The sequence below is a fragment of the Podarcis tiliguerta genome (assembly GCF_965153285.1).
Source record: "Podarcis tiliguerta genome assembly, chromosome: 5".
Taxonomy (NCBI): domain Eukaryota; kingdom Metazoa; phylum Chordata; class Lepidosauria; order Squamata; family Lacertidae; genus Podarcis; species Podarcis tiliguerta.
The window spans coordinates 64,811,784-64,835,779 of record NC_139538.1 but is presented as its reverse complement, the minus strand read 5'-3'; the positions used below and the strand labels follow the sequence as shown (position 1 = coordinate 64,835,779).

At 40.0% G+C, this 23,996-nt stretch overlaps 2 protein-coding genes across 4 annotated transcripts in view; one reads left to right on the top strand and one right to left on the bottom strand.

The window, feature by feature from the left end:
- The window catches only part of LOC310679042 (uncharacterized protein), a 35,268-nt gene extending 27,060 nt beyond the window's left edge, over positions 1-8,208 (top strand). The window contains exon 3 of the transcript XR_014512086.1: positions 7,751-8,208. The gene's annotated coding sequence lies outside the window, so the exon portion shown is untranslated. The remainder of the gene's footprint in view (positions 1-7,750) is intronic.
- PRKG1 (protein kinase cGMP-dependent 1) overlaps positions 1-23,996 on the bottom strand; it is a 653,626-nt gene that overhangs the window by 17,682 nt on the left and 611,948 nt on the right. For all 3 annotated transcript variants that reach the window (XM_083443672.1, XM_083443673.1, XM_083443674.1), the window contains 3 exons: positions 18,928-19,024; positions 3,585-3,724; positions 2,307-2,396 (listed from right to left, as the gene is read on the bottom strand). In XM_083443672.1, coding sequence (XP_083299798.1) covers positions 2,307-2,396; positions 3,585-3,724; positions 18,928-19,024 — 327 coding nt within the window. The remainder of the gene's footprint in view (positions 1-2,306; positions 2,397-3,584; positions 3,725-18,927; positions 19,025-23,996) is intronic.

Here is a 23,996-nt window from a genome sequence, read left to right as displayed (position 1 = left end):
CGTTTCATATACATTGTTTCTGTAACAAACACATCTGTGGGTTTTTTTTAATCTCCATGTTGCAGATAATGAAATACAGTAGCAACTTACCTTAAGGCCACTTGCCAGCATTGGCCCCTTCAGGAGGAAGGGCAGGGTATAAATTGACATCATCTCATGACAAAGGTTAAAATTGAACTTAGGGCGCCCTGGTTCATAGCTCAATGTCTTAGCTATTACACAACACCAGCTCCAGTGTACGAATAAGCAGAGACGCAAAACATACCATTTTAAGGACTCTCTCCTCTGATATAAACTTAAACCAGTCAACTTAGCTCATCTCCTGATGCCCAGTGCTATATCCCCCTACCATCTGACATACAGTGAGACAGGGCTCTCCTAGTGTTACTGATATAGAAGTGTGCTGCAGGTGCTGGAGGGTTTGGATGTGAAAAGGAGCAAAGAGGCATCCCTTTCCTTCTATACCTGCTAGTTGAGCAGGTAATGGGTACTGGGGCCTCTTGGGGATTTTGAGGATGAATCTGACCCTGTTAATGGTCCTCGTTATGACACAGTGGATGCTGCAGTATAATCTGACTAGTAATTGGGTTCAGAATAAGCCTAGATATCTCCCAGTTTTGTTTGGATGTAGGAGAGGGAAATTGCTGAGCCTGGTTGCTGAGCTTGGTTACAAGTCATACTAGAGAAGGCTTCACCAATCGCTAATCTCTCACAAACCACCCTAAACACTCATAAGCCACTTTGTCCATTTTCCTTAGAAACCTAAATCCTAGGAGACAAATACCCCCACCCCTTACCCTGTAGGGAAGGATCAAAATAGCAGGGACTGGCCAGTTACAACCACGGAGCATGTCTGATCTGGGATGCAAAGAACCTAGAAGCTCCATCGTTATGAAGGCAGGCATCAGATTAGTTTTGGTCTGCACTGTAAGAAAGGTTTGCTTTTGAATGGCTGAAAAGTACTTTGGGGGACATTCCAGTGACTTGTGTAACTACATACAGGGTTTTAAGTGTGGAGTAATTGCTTTGATCTCCACTAGCTGCAGTAAACCTTACAAACCGAGAAAGCATTGTTCAACCATTTTTAGCATGTAATGCATATAAAAACAACATAAAGGACTTGTGGTGTCAGGAAAGCATATTTCATATATTTAATGACTTGACTGCAGCAGCCCCACTGGCTGCCAGAAAAACACTACTGTGAAACAGCTGTAAGGTTATCATGGAATCATATTTCTTTGCTTGTTTGCTTAGTTGTTGAAGGCTTATGATTTTTTAAAAGCCACAAATATCTTCCTCACATGCTGCACTAAAAATAAAAATAAAAGTATTCCAGTGGGAACAAAGAAAGGTATCGATACCACAATATTCTCATAAGCATACCGCAAGGTCGAAAATAATTGGTATATATTACAGTCAGCTGTCAAACATTGTATTTCAGGAACTGGAAATATTAGATCTTAAATTCTTTAATAATACTCCAAACTGTTTATTAGCAAGCTGTTTGCAGTATGCCCCCCATCCCCCGTTAATAGAAAAAAAGTCTGCAGGTACAAACTTGTTTTCAACAACTATTCTACTCTTACATTCCCCACAAATACTTTAAAGAGAGCACTTTAAACCCTGGGCTGAAGCTTAGAAAGTGTTTCAAAAATCCAATCATTTACGAGCCATTTAAATATTGTATCAAGCATTTCCTCCCCAATATAAATTCAGCTTCTACCTTGAATTTCAATGTAAGCTGAGTTTCAATCATAGGTTAACATTTCTATTTCTGCCTTATAACTGGTCAGGAAATTACCTTTAAATCTACTGAAACTTTTTCTATTTCCAGAGGTGAATGCTGTTTTGATGCCATAATGTTTCAGTTACTAAGTAATATTAATGGATGGTCTGAGGAAAAGCAAAAGATAAACCCTTTTCAAAGCTAGATGGCAGTATATACCATGACTAGCAGAGAAAAAGAATTACAAGCATTTCAAAGGGTTTTTAAAAATAAGTAAATAAACAAACCCCAGCACCTTGCAATTTGAATGTGTTGTATGTGTGTGGTTTTTGGGTTTTTTTTACTAAAGGCTAGGAATTTACTACTGAAATTTTTTTGAAGGACAAAAGAAAAGTAACTTTTGATAAATAATTATTATACCCTTCTTCCCTTTGTTGTGCTATTATGTTAATGAAGCTGGTTACTAACTTTCTCCCTATTATCAGTAGTTTTTTCTCACTAATTCTTAATTCAGAGTGACCATTCAATATGCTGGAAGAATTTCATTTCCTATCCAAAGGAATGATGCAGTTTCCCTTACCTGTCCCTGAGAATTGTCCAAAGCTCTCCACCTAAACAAGCTTCCATCAACATATATAAATATTTGCTGTCCTTGAACGTCCTGTATAGCCTATTCGAGAGGGAAAAGAAAACTGTAATTTTATGTTGTGAACTGCCCTGAGATCTACAGGTATGGGGGCGGGGCGGTGTTAAACAAATTTAATTAATAATACTAATACTAATACTAGGATCTGAACATTTTAATCAATATAATCTATGTATTATTATAATCTAGGGGGCAGGAAGGAAGTACTGATCTCCAGAGAGTTTAGGGATGATATTTTTGATACTTTGAAATTATAATGCTATGCCCATTTGCTTGGATGTGACTCACTGAACTCAGTGGGGCTCGCTTCTAAGTCAACATGCATATGATTGCACTTAGTCAATAGATGCATCCAGCAACATTGTATAGGGCAGCCTATACAGGCAGAGAGGCACCTGGCTGCAGAAGTTAACATTCCAACTCATTGAAAGTGATGGGGACAGCAATGGGGCTTAAAGCTTAGCATGCTTCTCTCCCCCCCACCCCCCAATCTTATGTTGAGTCTACTTGGAAGAAAAATGCCTTGTATCTTTACTAATAAAATGCATATATATATTTTCCTGTATTTTGATCTGTTATTTTGGAAGTTTTATATTGCGCTAGGTTTTACCTTCAAATGCAGACTGCACTGCAACTCTCACATAAATCGTACATAAAGATAGAATAAAAGATAATTCACACACTATGCACAAGCACAGCTTGCTCCACCCCTTCCTCCCTCTCTTGCTAAGGTTGTCAAAACTGCCAGCAAAGAAGGGATGGAAGGCGTGTTCCCGTCCCCTGTTTGAATGTTCTCCCATGCTTTTGAAGTCTCCTTGAAAGGGTTTGAGATTGGATTATCAAGGTATTGGTATAAATCAAAGCTGTGCGTCACAATTCCTGCATTGCATTTGATGCCTCAGGCCGTTTGAATGTCAGCTGTAATGTTTAGAACACATAAGGAATAATCTATGTTTAATCAAACACTGCAAGTGGGGTTGAAAAGCACCTTCCATCTGCACACATAGGAACACACCCTTATGGTAGGTCAGATCCTTCAAGCTCAGTATCACCAACACTGCCTGGCATCAGCTCTGCAGGATTTCAGACAGGTCTCTCTAAGCCCTACTTGGAGACAGTGGGGTGGGGCCTTCTGCATGCAAAACAAATGCTCCAACGCTGAGATACAACCTTCAACCAGTAAGGATTTATCAAGGGAAACCACAATAGTACCTCACAATAAAATCTGAGTGAGCCCCTTGCATGATCTGCTTCTCTGAGCGGATGTGCTCCTGCTGTCTTGTGTCCACTATGTGGCGTTTCTTTAGTATCTTCATTGCAAACGTTTTTGATTCATCGCTTTTCAACTGGACCTTAAAGGGGGGGGGGGGGAGAAAATGGCAGATTGGAATCAGGGCACACAATGACTTCTCAAGTAGCTAAAATGCTGAGCTTTGAACCAGAAGTGAAGATAAAAGTTAATACCGTTGATATATTTTAATATCTGGACCCTATAAAGTTTGTAAAAGTGCAAACCCAAAATAGGTGGCCACATATTTATACACACACGCACACACACACATAAGAATAGTTGGTCTCAAACTGTTGGAAGGACTTGCAAACTTCCCTTTCCAGCATGCTCACCAACTCTGCATCTTGTCTCCTCGCATCGTGTATTCTTCAGTTACAGAGCCTTTTGCAATGAACCACATGCTAGCATTGATTTCAATTCAGAAATTCATCAGTTCCAACAAAACAGATGAGCTTCTCTGATATATGTGCACTTCAAACTGATATTAAAAACATGTTTACCAAACAAAAAACAAACCCTATAATCCCTATTATCCACACCAGCTGCAGTTCTCATGTCATCTTCAAGGTCATCACACAGTAATCAGATCAAGAGGCTACTAGAGGATGGGCTCCTGTGGATTTTCTGTGCAGGAATGGCTGCAGCTGGCTGACCAGCCAAAGTGGGCTAGACACACTTCAAGCAACTGAGGTCACCCAGTCCACAGCTGGGCCTAGAAATACCTCCAAGTGTAACCCCTTCTAGAGTATGTCATCTGCCTGATACCTGGAGCTTAGAACCACAAACCCACACCTGTATCTTGTCAGGATCCAGTTTATTAGCCCTTATCCTGCTCACTTGATTCAGATGGCTAGAAGTAGATACTGATGGCACCACACTCTGAATCCCCTGATTACCACTCCCACTGGCTTGAGGTATTCCACAGCTTGATTGCCATTGAGCAGAGCAAAAGTCACCCAATGCCACCTTCCGGAAGTAGCCCTGCAGTTAGGAATAGAGCCACCATATCACCATGCCTCCACCCTGCAGAGCCCATCTAGTAACACACAGTGGTCAATTGAACTGAACACTACTAAGAGATCTGGGAGAATCAACAGTCACACTTTCCTTGTCTATCTCCAAAAGAATGCCTAAAGCTGTCTAGCCATCTTTCTCTTGATCACCTTGCCCAGGTCACAAATGGTCAGGCCCACTAATTATAATATGATTGCCAGAGTGCATACAAACACAACTTTAAACAGGCCCCAATTACTACATTTCCCCCTCCATTGGGGCAAAACCACATTTGCAATCCATTAAACAGACATACTTTGGAGAAATTTGCTTATTCAGTTCTCTAACATTTGCTTTCTCACATACTTCTGGTGGCTGTCCCCTTTTAAAAAACAAACAAAAAACACACACCCCAAAAACACCATTACTCATTTTAGATGTTTGTTCATCATGTTAGTTTTTTAAGAAGAAGAAGAAGAAGAATGAAAAAGTTGAAAATTGCTCCATGGATTAAGTGGGCAATGGCGGCAATGAAAGGTAGATTTGTGATGAGGCAGTTACCATCCAATCACCTTTCTGTACAACCTCTTTCTACTAACTGGAGGAACACATTTTCTTAAAATTAATCCTGGAAAGGAAACTGTTCACCTGAACACAATTCAGTGCATACACTTCCAGAGCAACTTCACTGCTCAAGTAATATCTATTTGCATGCAGCTCCAGACCAAAAGCTGATTTGTTTAACAACCCTGTGCTCTGGGATGACTTGCTATCACCAGTCTGCAGTGGATGAGGAAAACACTCTTTCATTCTCAATTTCTTTACAGTCACCAAAAGAGAGACAATTTGATCGCTTAAAAAGGCTTTCTGCTTGGATTCTTCTTTTGATTTCAATTGACATTTTCTCCAATAGGAGTAAACTTGAGCAATTCAGCAGTTTGGTTTTAAGAGATAGGATGAGATACATGTAGAAATGGCTCATATGTATGGTTGGTTGGTGTGTGTGTGAGAGAGAGAGGGGGGGAAGGGGGGCTTTATTCTACAATAGACCAATTAAGGCCACCAGAAGTATCCTACAACCAATAGCTTCACAGCTAAACTAAAAATCCTAAAAAGAAAAGAAAAATGGCAGGTCATCTATAATTCAGGTGTAATAGACATTAACTTTTAAGAAGTTTCCAATTTATTTCAATGGGAGAGTTAAACCAAAGTGTTTTTAAAAGGCTTCTAAGTGAACCTCTTTTTAACATTTGAAAAGCACATAAGCTAGGAATGAAATACCTGTGGGGTTCCTGGGGCCTTCCTCAACATTAAAACGAGTTGGACAGCTCATGCAGAGAGCTATATGTACTATGGAGCTGCTGGATTGAAGTGGTAGTTTCAGAAGTTGTCTTGGGACAGAAAAAGTTTGTATGAATTGAATGTAATGAAGATGCTTACGAACCAATCCCATTGTTCTTAAAAAGTTCCACCTGTGTTTGTCCTATGGCATGAGAAGGCTTAACATCACAGCTGAACATTCAACAGCAGTTCAGAGCTGGCAGAGTGAGGGATAGCAGAATTAGGACACATTCCTAGACAGAGCTCTTCCATGCCCTCCTTTCTGCTTGAGGAAAGAGGCTACTGGGTCATTCCCCAATTGACTTGATTCTTCACCATAATACAACTGGCAAATTATTGCTCTGAAAACCATTCAGACAACTACAAAAATTCATTATAATCCAGAGTAAACGAAGTACAGATGGACTGTGAGGGATGCTTATATGGGGTACCAAAATACACACAGCCTGATAAAAACAAACACAATTCAAATTAGGTGGGTGATGCTTATTTTTTAAAAAAATAATAATGTTTTTATAGGGTTTGTCAGTGATTTTCTGTTTATGTATTGGTTGGTTGTCGCAGAACTATTCAGCTATAAAAATAAATGACAAAAGAAAACAAATCCTATTTGTAATGCCTGCATTACTAGCCTGGATGGCGTACTTGCTTTTGTTTGAAATTATTCATGTTGGCAGCTGTTTTCTTTTTATTGAATGCATAATTTTGAGAGGAGCCTGGGCAATTTGGCAATGCTAAATGGATTGTGCAGTAAATACAGTACTAATTTTTAAAGCTTTGTAGACATAACACACAAAATAGAGGATAAATGCAAAACTTCCAACAGTGGGAAGTTGAAGGAAAACATTTTCCTTCCTGCTGACCAACAAAACTACACATTATTACATCAATTGCAGCCATAAATGCAAACGCTGCATGAATGAGTGTAACCTTGTGAAAAGCAGAACGGTTCTTCCTTGCAATAGGGTAGGAATGTCAGTCTAGGAGTATTGGTAGAGCACAGTAAGCTGCCTTATATTGAATAAGACCTCTGGACCACCTAGCTCCGTATTGTCTAGACTCTAGAGTCTCTAGACTTACTGGCAGTGGCTCTCTAGTGTATCAGGCAGGGGACAATCCCATCCCTGTCTGTAGATGCTGGGGATGTAAACTCTGCATGCAAACATTTGCTCTGCAACTGAGCTATGACCCTTTTCCCATGCTTAGTTCCATGATGGATTGAAACTGGTAGCCAAAAATGGAAAAGCTCAAACACCAGAAATGAAATAATACTGAAACTCCAAAGCCATGATCCATCCTAATGTTTGTGCAACAGCCAAGGGTGTGCACACATAGCCTGGTCAGCGAAAGAAGCTGGGATCCCACTGTTTGACAGGAAAGAGAAGCTGGGGCAGAGCTGCATCCAGTGCTCTGTTCTTCCAGATTTCCTGGGATTCCAGCTCTTTGTTTATTGGCCTCTGTATGTAACATCTTGGTTGCTAGATTGGAGTGGGGAATTCTGTATTCAGCATTCATTTACACACAGGAGTCTCCTCTAGGAACCTGACTTCTAGCTGGATCCAGATGGAAGAATTTCAGAAAAATATATTGCCTCTTATTCCATAGGATCCATTTTCCTTTTACAAAAGGCAACAACACAGTTGCTCCAACAGCCGTGGTAATAGTTTAAGCACACCAGGCTTTTGAAACAAGTAAGAAATGAACCCCGTTCAACTGGCTTTTCTGAAACAAAGCAGTTTTTTCCTTCAAACAGGCAGGAACCTTTGCAGAAAGTGGATCCCTGGCAAGCAATGTGCAGAAAATCTAAGTAATCTGAAGGAGTGCTATCTATCTTAAGTTTCCTGATATCATTAGAATTCATCAATCTTAAATAAACTGTGTCATACATAAGTCAAGAACTTCTGTCGCTTTTTCTAGGGGCAAAGAGTAAAAGTGATTGATGTCTCCGACAAACATCCACACGCTGTCTGTGTCTAGGGTCATTATAGGTGGAACTTCTTGTGTAGACTCAATAAAGCAATGATTTTATGAACATTTTGTCTGCAGGGGGGAAAATGGAAAGTTCACAAGCAAAGGTTTTTTCCCCTTCAAATATACATTTAAAAACTCTTAAATTCTTCATTGTAACATTCCAAATTCTGTGATAGTGGGCCCAAATCCTGCAGCTGGATAATCTTTTAAGGCTTTACAGAATGTGCTTATTTTGCAGTTTATTTTGAAGGCTTTCCGCACCCCCAGCACATTTCACATTTCCTTTTGGGAACAAGGCAGGTATAAGCTATTATTATTATTATTATTATTATTATTATTATTATTATTACCCCAATCCTTTTGAAGTTCTTAAATTGCTGGCTGCTGCTATTACTTATTTGCTCTTATATGATATTTTAGGTTTTTTATAATGTTTCACAATGTTTTCCTTGTTTTGATGAAAACAATATTTGTGGAGTATTTCTACTTAGGGTAGAAAAGTGATATGTAAATAATAACAATAATAATAAAATGAGATCTCCATGTTTTCTATCTGGAACTGTGCAGGATAAACTGTAACCACATTACTGTGGAACTCAGTATTGCAAAACCTATTCCCATACTCACAAGTGCATGAGTAGTTGAAGAGCTTCCTATGTATATTAAGTAAAGGCTGTGAAAAAGCATATGTGAAGCTTTATGTGTATGCTATAATGCTGTCTCATTTATTTTACAACTCATAATGCTAAACATCCAGAATTGGCCTCAATTCATGCCTTTGTGCATCTTTCTATTTGCATATTCTGCACCCTGTTTAGGAGACATTTTACAGTTTCTGCTAAATATCTTTTTGTTTGGACATAAGGTCTATTTCTGCAGGGCATTAACTGAATAACAAAATGCAAAGAAACAACAACACTTGATATGATCAGGACTGCTCATAGCATGGGTCTGTGCACGTCCTCTTTATGGATTCTTGTAAATGAATGCTCTCTCATGCATAATGAAACACTAAAAGTAACCTTGGTGCTTGAATCCCACACTGATATTTGCAGCATAACTGTACATGAGGCACACAAATAGAACTGAGGGTCTCTGTCTCTCTCTTTGGAGGGAGGGGGAAATGGTCTGCAGACTAATGACATGAGCAAAACGAATCCTTGGTTAAAAATAAATTAGCCAGCACAAGCTGAAACATGAGAAAAGCTGTGTCCTTTTTATTTTCTGAAATGCCTTGCTTCATCAAACACCATCATGCCTAAAATGCTGCATGGATAATTAACTAAACCACAGAACCTTATTTAGCCAATGCATGTGGTCAGTACAGTGTATTCCTGCTCAGGTTGCTATGTTCATGGTGACAAGATCAGCTGAATTTTGTGTGTTATGGCATCTCCACAAAAGTTATGTGGTTTGTCTCATTGCCCATTTTTTTGACCCTGCTGGCCATTTAAGCTGGCCAGGGAAAACAAAAACTGCCAACCACATTTTAGGGGACATTGTAACTGGTCCTGATACATATAGAGAGCAGGCCAATGAAGATGTAACATTGGTTCTGAACCTCCCACATTAGGCTTAGCCTATATGAATAAAAACCTGTGTGAATTAAATCATCAGGCTCAAGTAATCCTCATTCCAAGGAAACCAAACTCAAGGTACGGCTGGACCTCTGAAACTACTCACGTATCCATGATTGGGATGTGCAGAACAACATGCATTCTTAACACCCTGTACGTGCTGCTTGCTGCAAATACAAAGTGCAAGAAAGATGTTGATCAGCCTCCAGACTGATTTACACCCATTTTTAGGAAACTGGATTGAAGCTAATTTTGAATATTTCGCCTTTATGTATATGGGAAAGATTTGGCCTGCCTAACCTTACAAACTTCAATTCTAAGAGGTTATATAAATTTCTGGCCCATCTCCATGACAACAGGAAATTAGCTCTCCTCTCCCCCAAATATCTTAAATAATTTAAATAATTGGACATCTTTGTCCATTTTCTTTTTTTTTCTTCAGATGCTCAGCTGACCTACTAATCAACTTTGTTGCCAGACAAAGTGAACGAGGTCACCATGCTTTGAGCACCTTTATTTTTTCTCTGTCTCACAAGTTATACATCTTATAGATTCAGAAACCACTGTTTAAAATAGATTTGACAAGCTTAACTGCAGTTTGGAAGGAAGGAGCAAGGGGGAGTGAATTGTCTCGGAGTGCAGAGCAGGAGGGAATTACATTGTGGACAGGAAACCTAAGGGATTAGGGAGGCTGCATCCCTTTGCATTCTAGGAAGAAAAACATGGCAAAGGAAAGACCAGCTTAGCCCTATCCATTGGCCAGAAAAGGAGAAGTTGCAGAGGATTTGCTTCTCCCCTCCTTCCCTGGGAGTGCAGAGTAAGAGGGAAAGCCTATCGTGGTTCTGTCATTGCCCAGGGAACTAAAAGCTACTGGATTTAAGGCATATGCATGAGCAGGAGTGTCTGCAACTACTGCAACTGTGAAAAATGAGGGCTATAGATTTAAAAATATATAAATAATAGTGTTGTACAACATTGACTAAACAGACTAGTGAATATCCTTGGGGGGAGGGAGGAATCATGATTAAAAATATCTGTGTGTTTTTCTGTTGAAGTTAGGAACCTCACTTCTGGGAGATTCAGGTTTCATTTGGAGAACTGTTTTCAGTTTAACCTCTCTGCCATGGGTAAGTTTGATCCTCTTTTTTTGTTCTCATGGAGAATATGTGCTGGAGCATAATGGAGGCAGATGATAGCCTTGCTAAGTCCTAGATACAGCCTTGGACATGGACTCAGGTAACTGCATACTGCATAAGTATACAAGCTCCTAAGTTGTGTAACTCCTCACCAGATGAACCTCTGGCTTCTGGCAAATGCTGAGGACATGCCTCTTTACACTGGCTTTTGACATTTGAGATGCATACTTTTAAGATCAATCTTATTTCCATGACTGGAAGTTGTTCTGCAACTGTTTTAAATATTGTGTTCTAATGTTGTAACCTGCCCTGGGACCTTAGGGTGAATGGCAGAAATAATAATAATAATAATAATAATAATAATAATATACCCTACCCCCATGAGGTAAAGATATACTATCATAGTGGAAGAGTAGATTGGGATCAAGACATGCACAGAAGCAATTGCATGAGCACGTACTCAGCTGAGGAAAATCTCAAACCTCATGTATTCAACCAATATCTCCACATTAAAAAAAAAAGCTGCATATGACAGGGCTCTATAAATTATATGAAAAATCCAACAACTATGATACAGACCAGTTGGGCATCATGTGCTAAAACTGATTCAGAAATAGATGAAGTACTGCCAATTTGTAAAGTCTATCCTTTCATATCTGATCACTCTTCTACATAAACAATGCTCACTTCTTAAAGTTCCTATAAGTACAGTACATACTCCTTGTTTCTAGGATATCTCAATGAATAAGTTTTTTTAAAAACTGACAAACAATATTAAATTACACAACATCCCACATCCCACCATAATACACTTCAGAATACAACAACACACAACTATACATCATCAATCATTACTGTTATCTATTACTAATCTACAGAACAGAAAGAAAAAAGAAGAGAAAAGAAAGAGAATTAAGAGAAAATAAAGTTGACTTCCGATTACACCCATTGTATTATCACTTAATTTGATTGTTTTACACACAGCACCATGCTATTATTTTGTTTTCCTAATTCTTATCCAAAGTACATGATTATTTATCACATTTGTCTTACAATGAATAAGTTGGAGCTTTAGACTTATAGTCAGGCTCTAATTTTATTTTTCAATTAATTTTGTACCTGATTAAATTTGCTGAACACTGCACATAAGATCACTTGGGTCAGGAGGTGCTAAAATTAGGCAGAATATTCTCCCACACTGTTCTTGAAGTTCTCATTTCATTTTCTTGACATGTGTATGGTTCACTCAGCTTAATATAAAATGTTTCCTTGTAGCAGTTGCTCCTAGGTTACTACACTAATTGCATACAAGGTTTGACATTTTTCTTGTATCATTTCAAACAATGATAGATTTTGATCTTTTTCTTTTTTAGATCAACTGTTAAATAAATGTTCATTTTGCTGGAGAGTCAACAAATGACGGAAGCAAACTAACAAACAAAACCACCCTGTTGAAAAGCTTCATGGTGTTTTACAGATTTTGGAGTAAGGAATTCCTGAGCACACTTGTGAATAATTAAGAGTTGCATGTCTTGCCTTATTTTCTCTGCTTCAAATACTTGCTTGGGTTTGCTCTTTAAACTCTATTGTATAACTGGATCTCATCCATTGATTAAGTTAGTAAAAAGCTTAAAAAGATAAATGAAGGTCACAATCCAATGAAGGTTACGCAATCTAAGTTAGAAATTGTCTCAAGGGGAGAATTAATGGGACAGAAAAGTGCTTAATTTTTCCAAAATGTAGCCCAAATAAATAAATAGATAAATAAGGAGACCAGGAAACACAAAACACTGTAATTATCTTAGAGAGGGAAGAAAGGGACATATCAAGGCAAAGGATACTCTGAATGCTCACAATCTTTTAGAACTCTGCTATTCATTTCATCAATGTAACCTTTGAATATTGATTAGATGAAGAAATTGCAATCACCTAGTTCACAATTATTTATCTCCACAGGATAGAAGTTAATGATCTAGGCCCTCTGGTGTATGAACTTACATTCAATTTCATGAGCTTATGCTCCATAGTATGGTCACATGCATTTCTTTCTATTCACTCTGAGAACATTTAGAGTGGTCAAGAGTGATTATTGCTCTGCAGAATGGCACAGTTTTTATAGGACACAGCATCCTAACCAATGTAAACCACCTGCCCTGGTGTGTGCTGTGTTGGGAGAGTTAAGCGGGCCCCCACTTCCTCAAACCCTCCTTTAAATTAAAGGATCCACAAAGTGTATGTATACTTCTGACAGGCCACGTGTAGAGGTCTTCATCTGTAAAGATAAAGTAATGCCTAGGCACCACTTGCCAAGTATTAATTCATTGGAGGATAGGCACAAGAGCATACTTTCCTTCAGTCCTTCAGTCCTGAGTCCAACCAACTCTCTGCAAATGCATTTATGGGAATAGGGAAAGAAGCATTCTCAAGGATGGATGGCGGCTAACAGATTGAGGTTGAATCCTGACAGGACATAAGTACTGTTTTGGGGGGACGGGGTGGGCAGGTGTGGGGGACTCCCTAGCCCTGAATGGGGTAACTGTGCCCCTGAAGGACCAGGTGCACAGCCTGGGAGTCATTTTGGACTCACAGCTGTCCATGGAGGCGCAGGTCAATTCTGTGTCCAGGGCAGCTGTCTGCCAGCTCCATCCAGTATGCAGGCTGAGGCCCTACCTGTTCGCAGACTGTCTTGCCAAAGTGGTTACTCCACTGATTTTAAGGGAAAGGAGAAGGTGGTTTTTCAAAAGCATGTAAAGCAACCACTATGAGTTGTGACTGAAAAGCCACAGTAAGTCAGTGCACATTCTTGGCACTAATTTGGGCACACACAAAATAAGCTGATGGGTAAAGTATATCATAATAAGCACATGCTAATTTACACAAGGCACATGAGTAGATATTTTAAAGCAGGCATAGGCAAACTCAGCCCTCCAGATGTTTTGGGACTACAACTCGCATCATCCCTAGCTAACAGGACCAGTGGTCAGGGATGATGGGAGTTGTAGTCCCAAAACATCTGGTGGGCCAAGTTTGCCTATGCCTGTTTTAAAGAATAGGAAGAAATGATATACTGAAGTGGAATCTTGGGCTTTGTACCAATGTAGTGACAAGATCTGTACACAGCAAGTCAATAACAGAACCTCTCTGATAGCAATATGTTATGCTTAAATGATAGATATTGCAGCAGATAGCCACTATATAATGGACCCATGAGAACAGTGGTAAATGGAAAGCATTTCCAAATCAATAGTTCTGACTGACACGGCTTGGGGAACAGACTATAACTTCTGCCAAAGTGTCCAAAAGTTTCAGATATGTTTTGTATTCACTGATTATTCTTTTTTGTCTTTCTATAAATATTCTCAACTTTAAAAGTGTTCCCCGCCATATGCTCAAACAATTTTATCCCACCTTTCCACAATTATACATCCAAGTTTTGCGAACAACAATACAAAATAACAATTACAACATAAAAGTTTTAAAAATAAAACTATAAAAAAATATAACGCAAGCCACTAAAAAGCAGTAGTCAACTTCAGTAATAAGGTTCTTCTGTTTAGCTTCAAGAGTCCACGAGGATGATGGTGATCTTAATATACATGGGGGAGCAGTATATGCACTCCCTTTTTTTCTGGATATACACTGTAGGACAGGCATGGCCAGACTTGGCCCTCCAGATGTTTTGGGACTACAATTCCCACCATCCCTGACCACTGGTCCTGTTAGCTAGGGATGATGCGAGCTGTAGTCCCAAAACATCTGGAGGGCCACGTTTGCCCATGCCTGCTCTAGGAGCACCATTATCTCATTGGGACATGGGCTAAACCTGCATTGTATTGTTGTTAGCAGCCTTGGATGCTTAATCGTGGAAATGCAGGATAACAACAACAACAAATAATAATTATTAGTTCTTGGTCAGGTCCCCATTGGAAGCCAGAGAGATCATACTGTCTTGCTTTCAACACCCTACATTCATTATCAATAGGAGATTGAGCCCCCTGCACCCAACTAAAAAATTTGGATTATACATCGAAATAAGCCTAGATCCAGCTGCTGGGAGGATTCTTTTCCAGGAGCAACAACTAAATAACTTTCCCACAGCTTTCAAAACTTTGGCACATGTCAGTGAACCTCATGCATCAAGAGCAAAGGACAATTAGCATCCACTTGATCCTTTGGATAATATCTTATATTAGGCTCTCATGACTGCTACTTCCCTGCTACCATCAAAATCTCCCTCCAAGTGTGTGCTCATATGGAAGGATCTTGGCAGTGAGATGCCTCAATGGAAACCCACTGCTAGTGTGTCTTTCATGTAGTTAAACTAAAAGCTTATGCCAGACACAGCTAGTGAAATGTGGGTTTCAATGCAAGGCAAGTTGACAATGCTTTTAGAGAATAAAGTTATACATCATTGCATCTAGTTTTTATTTACATCCCCCCCCCACCCCGGTTTTTACAACAAGGACAAAGAGAGGTGGAATACCTGAATGATAAGGCCCATCAGGTCTGACCAGCACCCTTTAGGAATTAAGTGTGCAGTTTAGAATATGCCCTAAAGTTCTCTGGAGAAGACAGGATTCACTGTGGGTAGGGAGTTTGGAAGCCACTATGCATAAAACTATTACATTCATAATTGTTGATAGCTGACAGGCCCCGTTGGGACTAAAACCAGGTATCTTTGGTTTCCTATTTTTGGCTACTCCATGTAATGAGCCACCATGGCTGAGGCTGAGAGAATCTTCTTAGGCAGTGAACTGTTGGACTTCCTATGCTCTGATTTGCTCCCCACCCACCCATGCTGCCCATTGGTTCTTCCAAGACAGGACAAAGTATAAAATCTTCCTATCTGGACTCTGACGTGTTCTTCAGCTTTGCCTCCTAGATTTGGCCCTCATCCAAATTTGCTTTCCTCTGACAGCAGCTGACAACTGTCTTCAATGTATAAGCAGGGTCTTATCCAGTTAGGAGATTTGTTCATTTCCTGTCTTTCATTGAAGTAGTTGTTGCTAACTGCTAGATTTTAGTTTTTTGCATTATGTACTTTACAGAAGAGATGTTCCGTATGGCACAATGTATGAGGTCTTACAGTCAGGCATAAAAAAAGTCAGCGTGTGGAAACACCCTCCCAGAGGGAAGATAATGTGTAGCTCATCTCTTAATCAAAAGACAAGAATGACTTTGTTTATTTCTGTGGTGCTATAGCTGTTAAAACAGGATGTCTGGCTATCTTATATTGCTTCCTTTTATTTCATCTTAGGCAGAAACATGAGCTGGACATTTCTTGGAATAGCCTCTACTTACTTGGCAGACTCAGTGGAGATTTATGAGGGTGGCTGTTAGGAGGTCACTAAGTCTGATAAATGTGTAGATCAGGCATAGGCAAACTCGGCCCTCCAGATGTTTTGGGACTACAATTTCCCCATTATCCCTGACCACTGGTCCTGTTAGCTAGGGATGATGGGAGTTGTAGTCCTGAAACATCTGGAGGGCCAAGTTTGCCTATGCCTGGTGTAGATTGTGGGCATCTTAAACTGTTATTTTTATGCACACCCTTTACTTATTTATTTATTTATTTACAAAAACAGACTAAGGAGGCAAAAGGCGTAGGTTATTTTCTATGGTTCTTTGATAGGAATGAATACTGAGGGGCCAGAGTTACAAACCCTACAGTCCTTTATATGATTACTTAACCCATATTTCAAAAACCTGATTTCTAAAGGCAACGTTACCAAGGCTATTCTGTTTGAATTATCAGTATTAATACCGGCATTTATTTATTTTCCACTGGATGCCAAAATAGGCTTCTAAGCGCTTTGCAAATTTCATTATGTTCTTGGTGGATATGTGGAGACAGATTTGTAATTACTCTCACTAAAAACCCAACTCTGTAAGCCATTTATACTGTTTGCTTGAAAATAGAACAAGTCTCTTCCTGTCTCTTTCTGCAAGATCCTTATGGACACCACCAGCCATTTGAGGTGAAGAACAGGACTAAAATAGTACCTACTGAGAGATAGAGTAATATGAGGCTAAGGCCAGATTTCTTAAAACAAAAAACCACCCAGGGAACTCCATGAATTCCATGAATACAAGTCTTCTGGAAATGTCTATTAACTTATAAAGACAACCAAATTATATAGGAGGGACCCCATTACTGCATATGATAGCTCACACTTTTCACTGCATTAAGTTTTATGATGTGGCTTACTATGATGTGGCCTTTTATGCTGAGGAAAACTCCAAATTTCCTAAATGTCATTCCAATCTTCCTTGAGTTGACAATTATTTAAATGTCTGTCTCGTTTAATGGACATGTACCTGCATCTAAATTGGTCCAGGGAACACATTCTTAAAACAACTGGCACTCACAAAGGTATCTGGAGCACTATCCATGTACTTATAACAAGCCACATCTGAACATTAAACTGTAGGCCAGTGCATTCTTGACAGCCCACCAGCGAGTACTAGCTCTGAATCACAGACATTCCGGTTTTCAATCTTACCACTGATTATATGATAGCAAAGTTACACCTTGGTGATGGGAGAATTCCCACCACAAAAGTCAAGTTAGTGCTATAAACAGCATTTAAGCAATGTGTTGCTGTTTTTTACTTAATTTTTTTCCAGAGAAATAAAAAATACAGCTCTAAGAACATAAGAAGAGCCAAGCTGATCAGGTAAGTGGCCCACCTTGTCCAGCATCCTGTTTGCATAGTGACCAACCAGATGTGCATGACATTCTACACCTCTCACTGCACAGTAATTTGGTGCTTGGCAGGGAATGGAGAAGAAATTGGTTTGATCCACTTTTCACAGTAGTCTAACCCATTCCAAAGTTCTTGAACTTGCTTGATATGAAGTCTTTTAGCTTAGCGTTTTCTTTTCACATGCCTGTAGTTAGGTTGGCTGAGATTATTCTTAGTCAAGGTAGATGAACCGGGCATGCCCAATTAAATGCCGGACATCCCTCCCAAATGGCAGGCCCCCAATGCCATATCACAATCTCACCTGGAACCCTCGTCTGTTTCAGTATGCATTGTATGAGCTGTTGTTCAAGGAACTGTAGCACCATCATATGCATATTTACTTGGAAGTAACTCCCACTCTGTGAGGCTTACTTCTTCCCTGGTAAGTGCATTTAGTATTGCAGCCTTAGCTGCAAAGTTCTTTGGCTCATAGCAATCGCCTGCTTAAACTTTAAATACAAATAATTATGGGTGTACTGTGTGTACATCTCTGGACTGTGCTCACAAACTGCAAGTCAATCCAAATAAAAGGTTGTTAATGGCATGACTGCTTGCTTGCCTTGCTTTTATGGAAGGGATATCCCTTTATTTTTGGAAAGGCAGCAGAAAACCTGTTTACTGCACTGTACATAACTTAAAGGAGTTCCTAAGAGTCTGACAGGTGTCACGTATCAGGGAGTCCTCCTTGTTGCTATAAATCTGTTACTCACAAATGAGTCACCCAACTAATAATATATTCTCTTCTTATACATTTGATACATACACATGTATAGAACAAAAAAAAATACATATTGATCACCAGTATCTTCATTTTATGTATATTTAAAGGTCAATATAATTCTATTAATATTGTTTACTTATTTATGTAATATATATCTCATGCCTTCAACATAAACCTTTGTGTCATATATATCACATGCCTTCAGCATAAATTCCCACAGGACCTAACCATACAAAGCCATATAAAACAGAATGCAAACAGAATATATAAAATTAAAGCAACAACAACAGCACATTAAAATTGCTATTTTGGTTATTGCATAATTCTATTACAAGTTGGAAAATGGTTGTTTTTTATCTTAATTGCAAATACCTAGAGCAGAGCAAACATAATAGCAATGAGGAAATGATAAATATTGCATTATTTCTGAAACTGTACCACAGCCCATGTGAGTCCTTATTTCAATATATTGGCTGGAAGATTCCCCTGTTCCCCCAGCTGTCACACATTATTTAAATACAAGGTACCCTGGAGAATGAAAAACCCAGACTTACAAAGGCAGTGACAGGAGTTTATTCAGATTTATTTTTTTCTCACTACTGCAGAGTTTATCACTGCTTTTTAGTGACTGACAGCTTTACACCCTTATCTTCACCAATATTTCTCTTCATTGGGTACCAGACAAGGAAAAGATAAGTATCCTTCCCAATCCCCTCTCTCCCCCCACAAGCAAACCCACAAAACAGAGTTAACATGTTAAAAAGAGAACTCTCACCTACCAGCTCAACTCTTCCAAAACCTCCAACTCCAAGTGTGTCAATGATGTTGAAGTCAGATAGTTTCAGGTTGGCAAAGAAGGCAGCTTCGGCTTCATATCTGGATTTTTTAATGCGAAAAAATGGAAATTTCTTAGAAGTGCAAACATGAGTGCTACATAACTCTGTTCCTGGATGACATGCGCGCTGAACGGAGTTTACAAGCTTAATTTCCATCTTGTCTCTCAAAGTTTCTTTGTTTTCTCGCCCATTGTCTTATTGGTCCACGTTCAAAACCTGTTTGCATTTCCGCCCCCAAAATAAACCAGAGGTGCCAACAGAATGTCTGTGTAATGCAAATGCTTTGCGCTATAATTCAATTCCAGTTATCAACTGAAGGCTACATCTTGACAGTTTCTATTAATCTTCTCGTGAAGGTGGGAGGGGTGGGATTTTTTTTGGAGGATTTTTATTTTTTTTGCTTTTCAATATTTCTGGAAGATAAAGTCTTTCATATGAGTTTCTCTTGTCCGCAAGCTGGCAGTTTCTATAAATGTTTATTGAAAGTGGCAAGATCATTAAGGTCCCCGGAGAGAAACCACAGCCAGGTTTTATGAAATCAGATCCAATAAGCTGACGAACTGGCGTGTGGATGTCTGAAAGGAATTATTTCAGACACCCATTAACATTTCTAAAAGAACATTTCCCCTCCTTCTGCGTTTAGAAACTCAGCCTACAAATTCAAAAGCTTTGTGGTTCCCAGATCCAGGAGTTGTCTCTCGAGTCTGTGTACAGAGAGGCTTGTAATAAGTGTGCACAGGACGAGCTATGTAAGCCATGTGAAACTGACACATGTGCGCATGCCAAAGCTAAGCCTCCCAAGGGTATACCCATGCAGATGCATCTCCCAAAATAACTTCTTCTTGGGGATGACAGTATTTTTAGAAAGGCTAACAGGGCAAATGGGAGAACAGGTTCCACTCACTTACTGAAGTTTCATCTGGGAAGTACTTGGGTGCCAGAAGAAAAAAAAAAAGACCTCACGCATGTGCTGCCACCTTTGTTCTTCAGAAACTGTATATGGTTCTAACATTTACCCTGTACAGAACAGATGGTTTCTCAAGCATTCCAAAACAGACTATGTGTAAGGTCACATGGGCTAACTAAGTAAAAATTAGAGGGTACTTATTTAGCCATGCCCTTTTAGCTCATTTATTCCAGCTGGATGTAGGTGTCTTCCTGAAACACACTCAAAAGCGCTTCTTCTTTTTTTAAAGTATACTTCTTTAGGTTTCAAAAACAGGTGACCATGTATTATGGGGGTGAACACAGTTCAGAAGAAACACTTGGGCATTTAAAACTAGTTACACCTTGGTCAGTGTTTCTAATTTACTAGCATGCCTAATAAAAATGTGAATGTTTGGTGTTAATGGCATTTTTTATTAATTACACATGTTTATTTTCTGCTGGTTGTCATTACTCGGGAGCACACTAAAATGCACACCTTCATTTGTGCCGGAGAGTACGCCACCAGCAACAACAAAAAATCACATGACCAAAAATAACCACATTTGACTGCTAACATGACCAGCAACACACACACACACACACACAATTAGAAATGTTAAATGCATGTGCAAAGCAACCCTGACATTATGCTTGACTAAGGTTTCAACATTTTATTCACATTGCTAGACTAAAAAAAGAATGTAATTCTGATAGATCTTCCTGAATATTATTTTTCTCCCAGTTTAATATATGTATATAGCAGTGATTCTGTCATACCTGTAACTGTTTAGAATCTAATCTGTGTGTCTGGATAGGCTTGTGTAAACAAAAATGTTTTAAGCAGGTGCAAACAAGAGTTCAGCAAAGGCACCTGCCTGGTGTCAATAGGCAGGAAGTTCCAAAGTGTAGCTGCCACACAATATACAAATTTCTTACAAGCACAGATATTATTTGACACTTGTAAGCAAGCAGTGCTGGTTCCACAGACTGAAACAAGTTAACCAGTGCCGATCTTTGAGCAGAGGTGTCACATGCTGACAGGAACTGCAGTTTCCAGGTAAAGTGTAAGGGAAGCCCCGCATATAGTACAGTGGTACCTCAGGTTAAGTACTGAATTCATTTCAGAGGTCCATTCTTAACCTGAAACTGTTCTTAACTTGAAGCACCACTTTAGCTAATGGGGCCTCCAGCTGCCGCTGCGCCGCCAGAGCACGATTTCTGTTCTCATCCTGAAGCAAAGTTCTTAACCCGAGGTACTATTTCTGGGTTAGCGGAGTCTGTAACCTGAAGTGTATGTAACCCAAGGTACCACTGTATATTGCTTAGGCTCTCCTTTAGTTAAAGAACTTTGGGTGGGTGGCTGAGGTATGGCCAGCTGTCTTCTGTGCCCCTTGATCCACTGGTCCATTCACAAAACATGGGTTAGCTTTAAGGTAGAGAGTGTTCCCACTCTCTCTACAGCTGTTATTTTCCTTGTGTCCACTACTCAGTGGGTCCAGACATAAAGGTGGCAAGCAGCTGCAGCAAAAGTCACCATCATCCCTCTCCCTCTGGGCATGCCATGTGACAGTTCATGCTCTTCATCCTTTTTCCTGCTGCTACCTGATGGACCCAGAGGGAGAAGGCTCTGGTTCTTGTGGTAGTCCCTGTTGCTGCTGCTCTCCCTTAGCTGATAATCTTATGAGCACTGAGGAGCATACACACAGTGATAAAGAAAATTCAGCCACAATGTTAGGAACTCCAATCAGGGCTCCTGTCAGCTGTTGCTGTCTGGGACTTGGGCCATGGCAGCTGCCCAACTATGTTGTCCCCTAATGGCCATAGGTGGGGAGGGGGATGCTAAAAGTCAGATGCGGGGGAAAAGATGACAAAAAGCAAAATAAATAGAAAGACTGCAAAAGCATATTGTGAAGCAATCCTGGTAATCCTATTTCAAAAGGTTCTGATGGGAAATAAACTCCATTTGATTGTTTATTAGGTCCTTTCCATAACCTTGCATCTATGGCCAACACATTACATCTGATCTTGGAAGCTAATCAGCTCAGAGCCTGTGGTGGTTCATGGAATAACCTTGTTTGACACAGTTGCTTATTGATCATTTTACACTTGCCATGATGTGCATGTTAAAGGGGTAGAAGGCTAAAATGCTGCCAAATGGAAGATCAGCTTACAAATCTCTTCATAGCTGAATTATAAAGAACATATTGTGATAAGCTTTGTAACCTAGTCAATGTACTTCACAGATCTATTTTTAATCCAGTTAGGATGCTTTTTTTAGCTCTTACATTTTCCATCATAGTTTATACTGGGATGTTTCTATTTGTAATGTAGGTAAAATGTAAAGGTAACGGACCCCTGGACAGTTAAGTCCAGTCAAAGGTGACTATGGGATGTGACGCTCTTCTTGCTTTCAGGCCAAGGGAGCCGGTATTTGTCCACAGACAGCTTTCCGAGTTATGTGGCCAGCATGACTAAACTGCTTCTGGCGCAATGGAATACGGTGGCAGAAGCCAGAGCGCACGGAAACACTGTTTACCTTCCCACCACAGCAGTACGTATTTATCTATTTGCACTGGTGTGCTTTCAAACTGTTAGGTTGGCAGGAGCTGGGACAGAGCAATGGGAGTTCACCCCATTACGTGGATTTGAACTGCTGACCTTTGGATCACCTTATGGTCTAAAGCAAGAAACTCCGTGGTTTAGACCACAGCGCCACTGCGTCCCTCTTATTTGTCACAAGTCTTAGCTGAAATTACTAATCTTATTTATGTGGAAGCAAGTCTCACTAATCCAGAAACAAGTGCTTCAGAAGAATCCTCCCTGTTGAGGATTACAGCAAAAGAATGGATTTGGAGGATCACACCATTCACATGATGATTACTAAAAGATAACCTGCATTTAAAGGTAAAGGTAAAGGTACCCCTGCCCGTACGGGCCAGTCTTGCCAGACTCTAGGGTTGTGCGCTCATCTCACTCTATAGGCCTGGAGCCAGCGCTGTCCATAGACACTTCCGGGTCACGTGGCCAGCGTGACAAGCTGCATCTGGCGAGCCAGCGCAGCACACGGAATGCCGTTTACCTTCCCGCTGGTAAGCGGTCCCTATTTATCTACTTGCACCTGGGGGTGCTTTCAAACTGCTAGGTTGGCAGGCGCTGGGACCAAACGACGGGAGCGCACCCCGTCGCGGGGATTCGAACCGCCGACCATGCAATCGGCAAATCCTAGGCGCTGAGGTTTTACCCACAGCACCACCCGCGTCCCTAACCTGCATTTAATAAAACAGTAAATAGCCATACAAGGTCTATTCCTTAATGGAAAGACAGTTCCATATTAATGGGCTGTTAAACACATTGTCTGAATCCACTTTAAGCCTACATTGTTAAAATAACATAGCATCTTGTTTCCTTTGGGAAACAGGAAGCTGGAATAGATAGGGCTTTGGTGTGATGCAGCAGGAGTATTTTCCTTATGTTTGCATATTTATACAACATCCTAGTAATCATAACCACATTCACCACCTAATTGTAGCCACACTGACAGTCCAAGGAAATGCCTACAGTGGTACCTCGGGTTAAGTACTTAATTCGTTCCGGAGGTCTGTACGTAACCTGAAACTGTTCTTAACATGAAGCACCACTTTAGCTAATAGGGCCTCCCGCTGCCGCCGCGCCACCGGAGCCCGATTTCTGTTCTCCTCGTGAAGCAAAGTTCTTAACCTGAAGCACTATTTCTGGGTTAGCGGAGTCTGTAACCTGAAGCGTATGTAACCTGAGGTACCACTGTATTTGATTTTTGTTCCAAACATCCTATTTTGTAGAATCCTTTAAAATGTAGCTTTTAGCTCACAGCTGCTACATATAAGTCCTTGCCTCTACTGGCCATCCAAGCATGGAGAATAATGTTTTAGATTCATGCCCTATCTGCCATGAGCAAAATCAGAAACTTTACTAGTCGTGTTGCAGTTTTTTGTTCCTCTTTATACTCCTCAAATTTTTCTCTTGAGCAAGAATTTCCAAATTCACCTGGAAATCATGCTTCATGAAATAGTTGGTAGATACAATAGTGGTGCATTTAAGTCACTGTA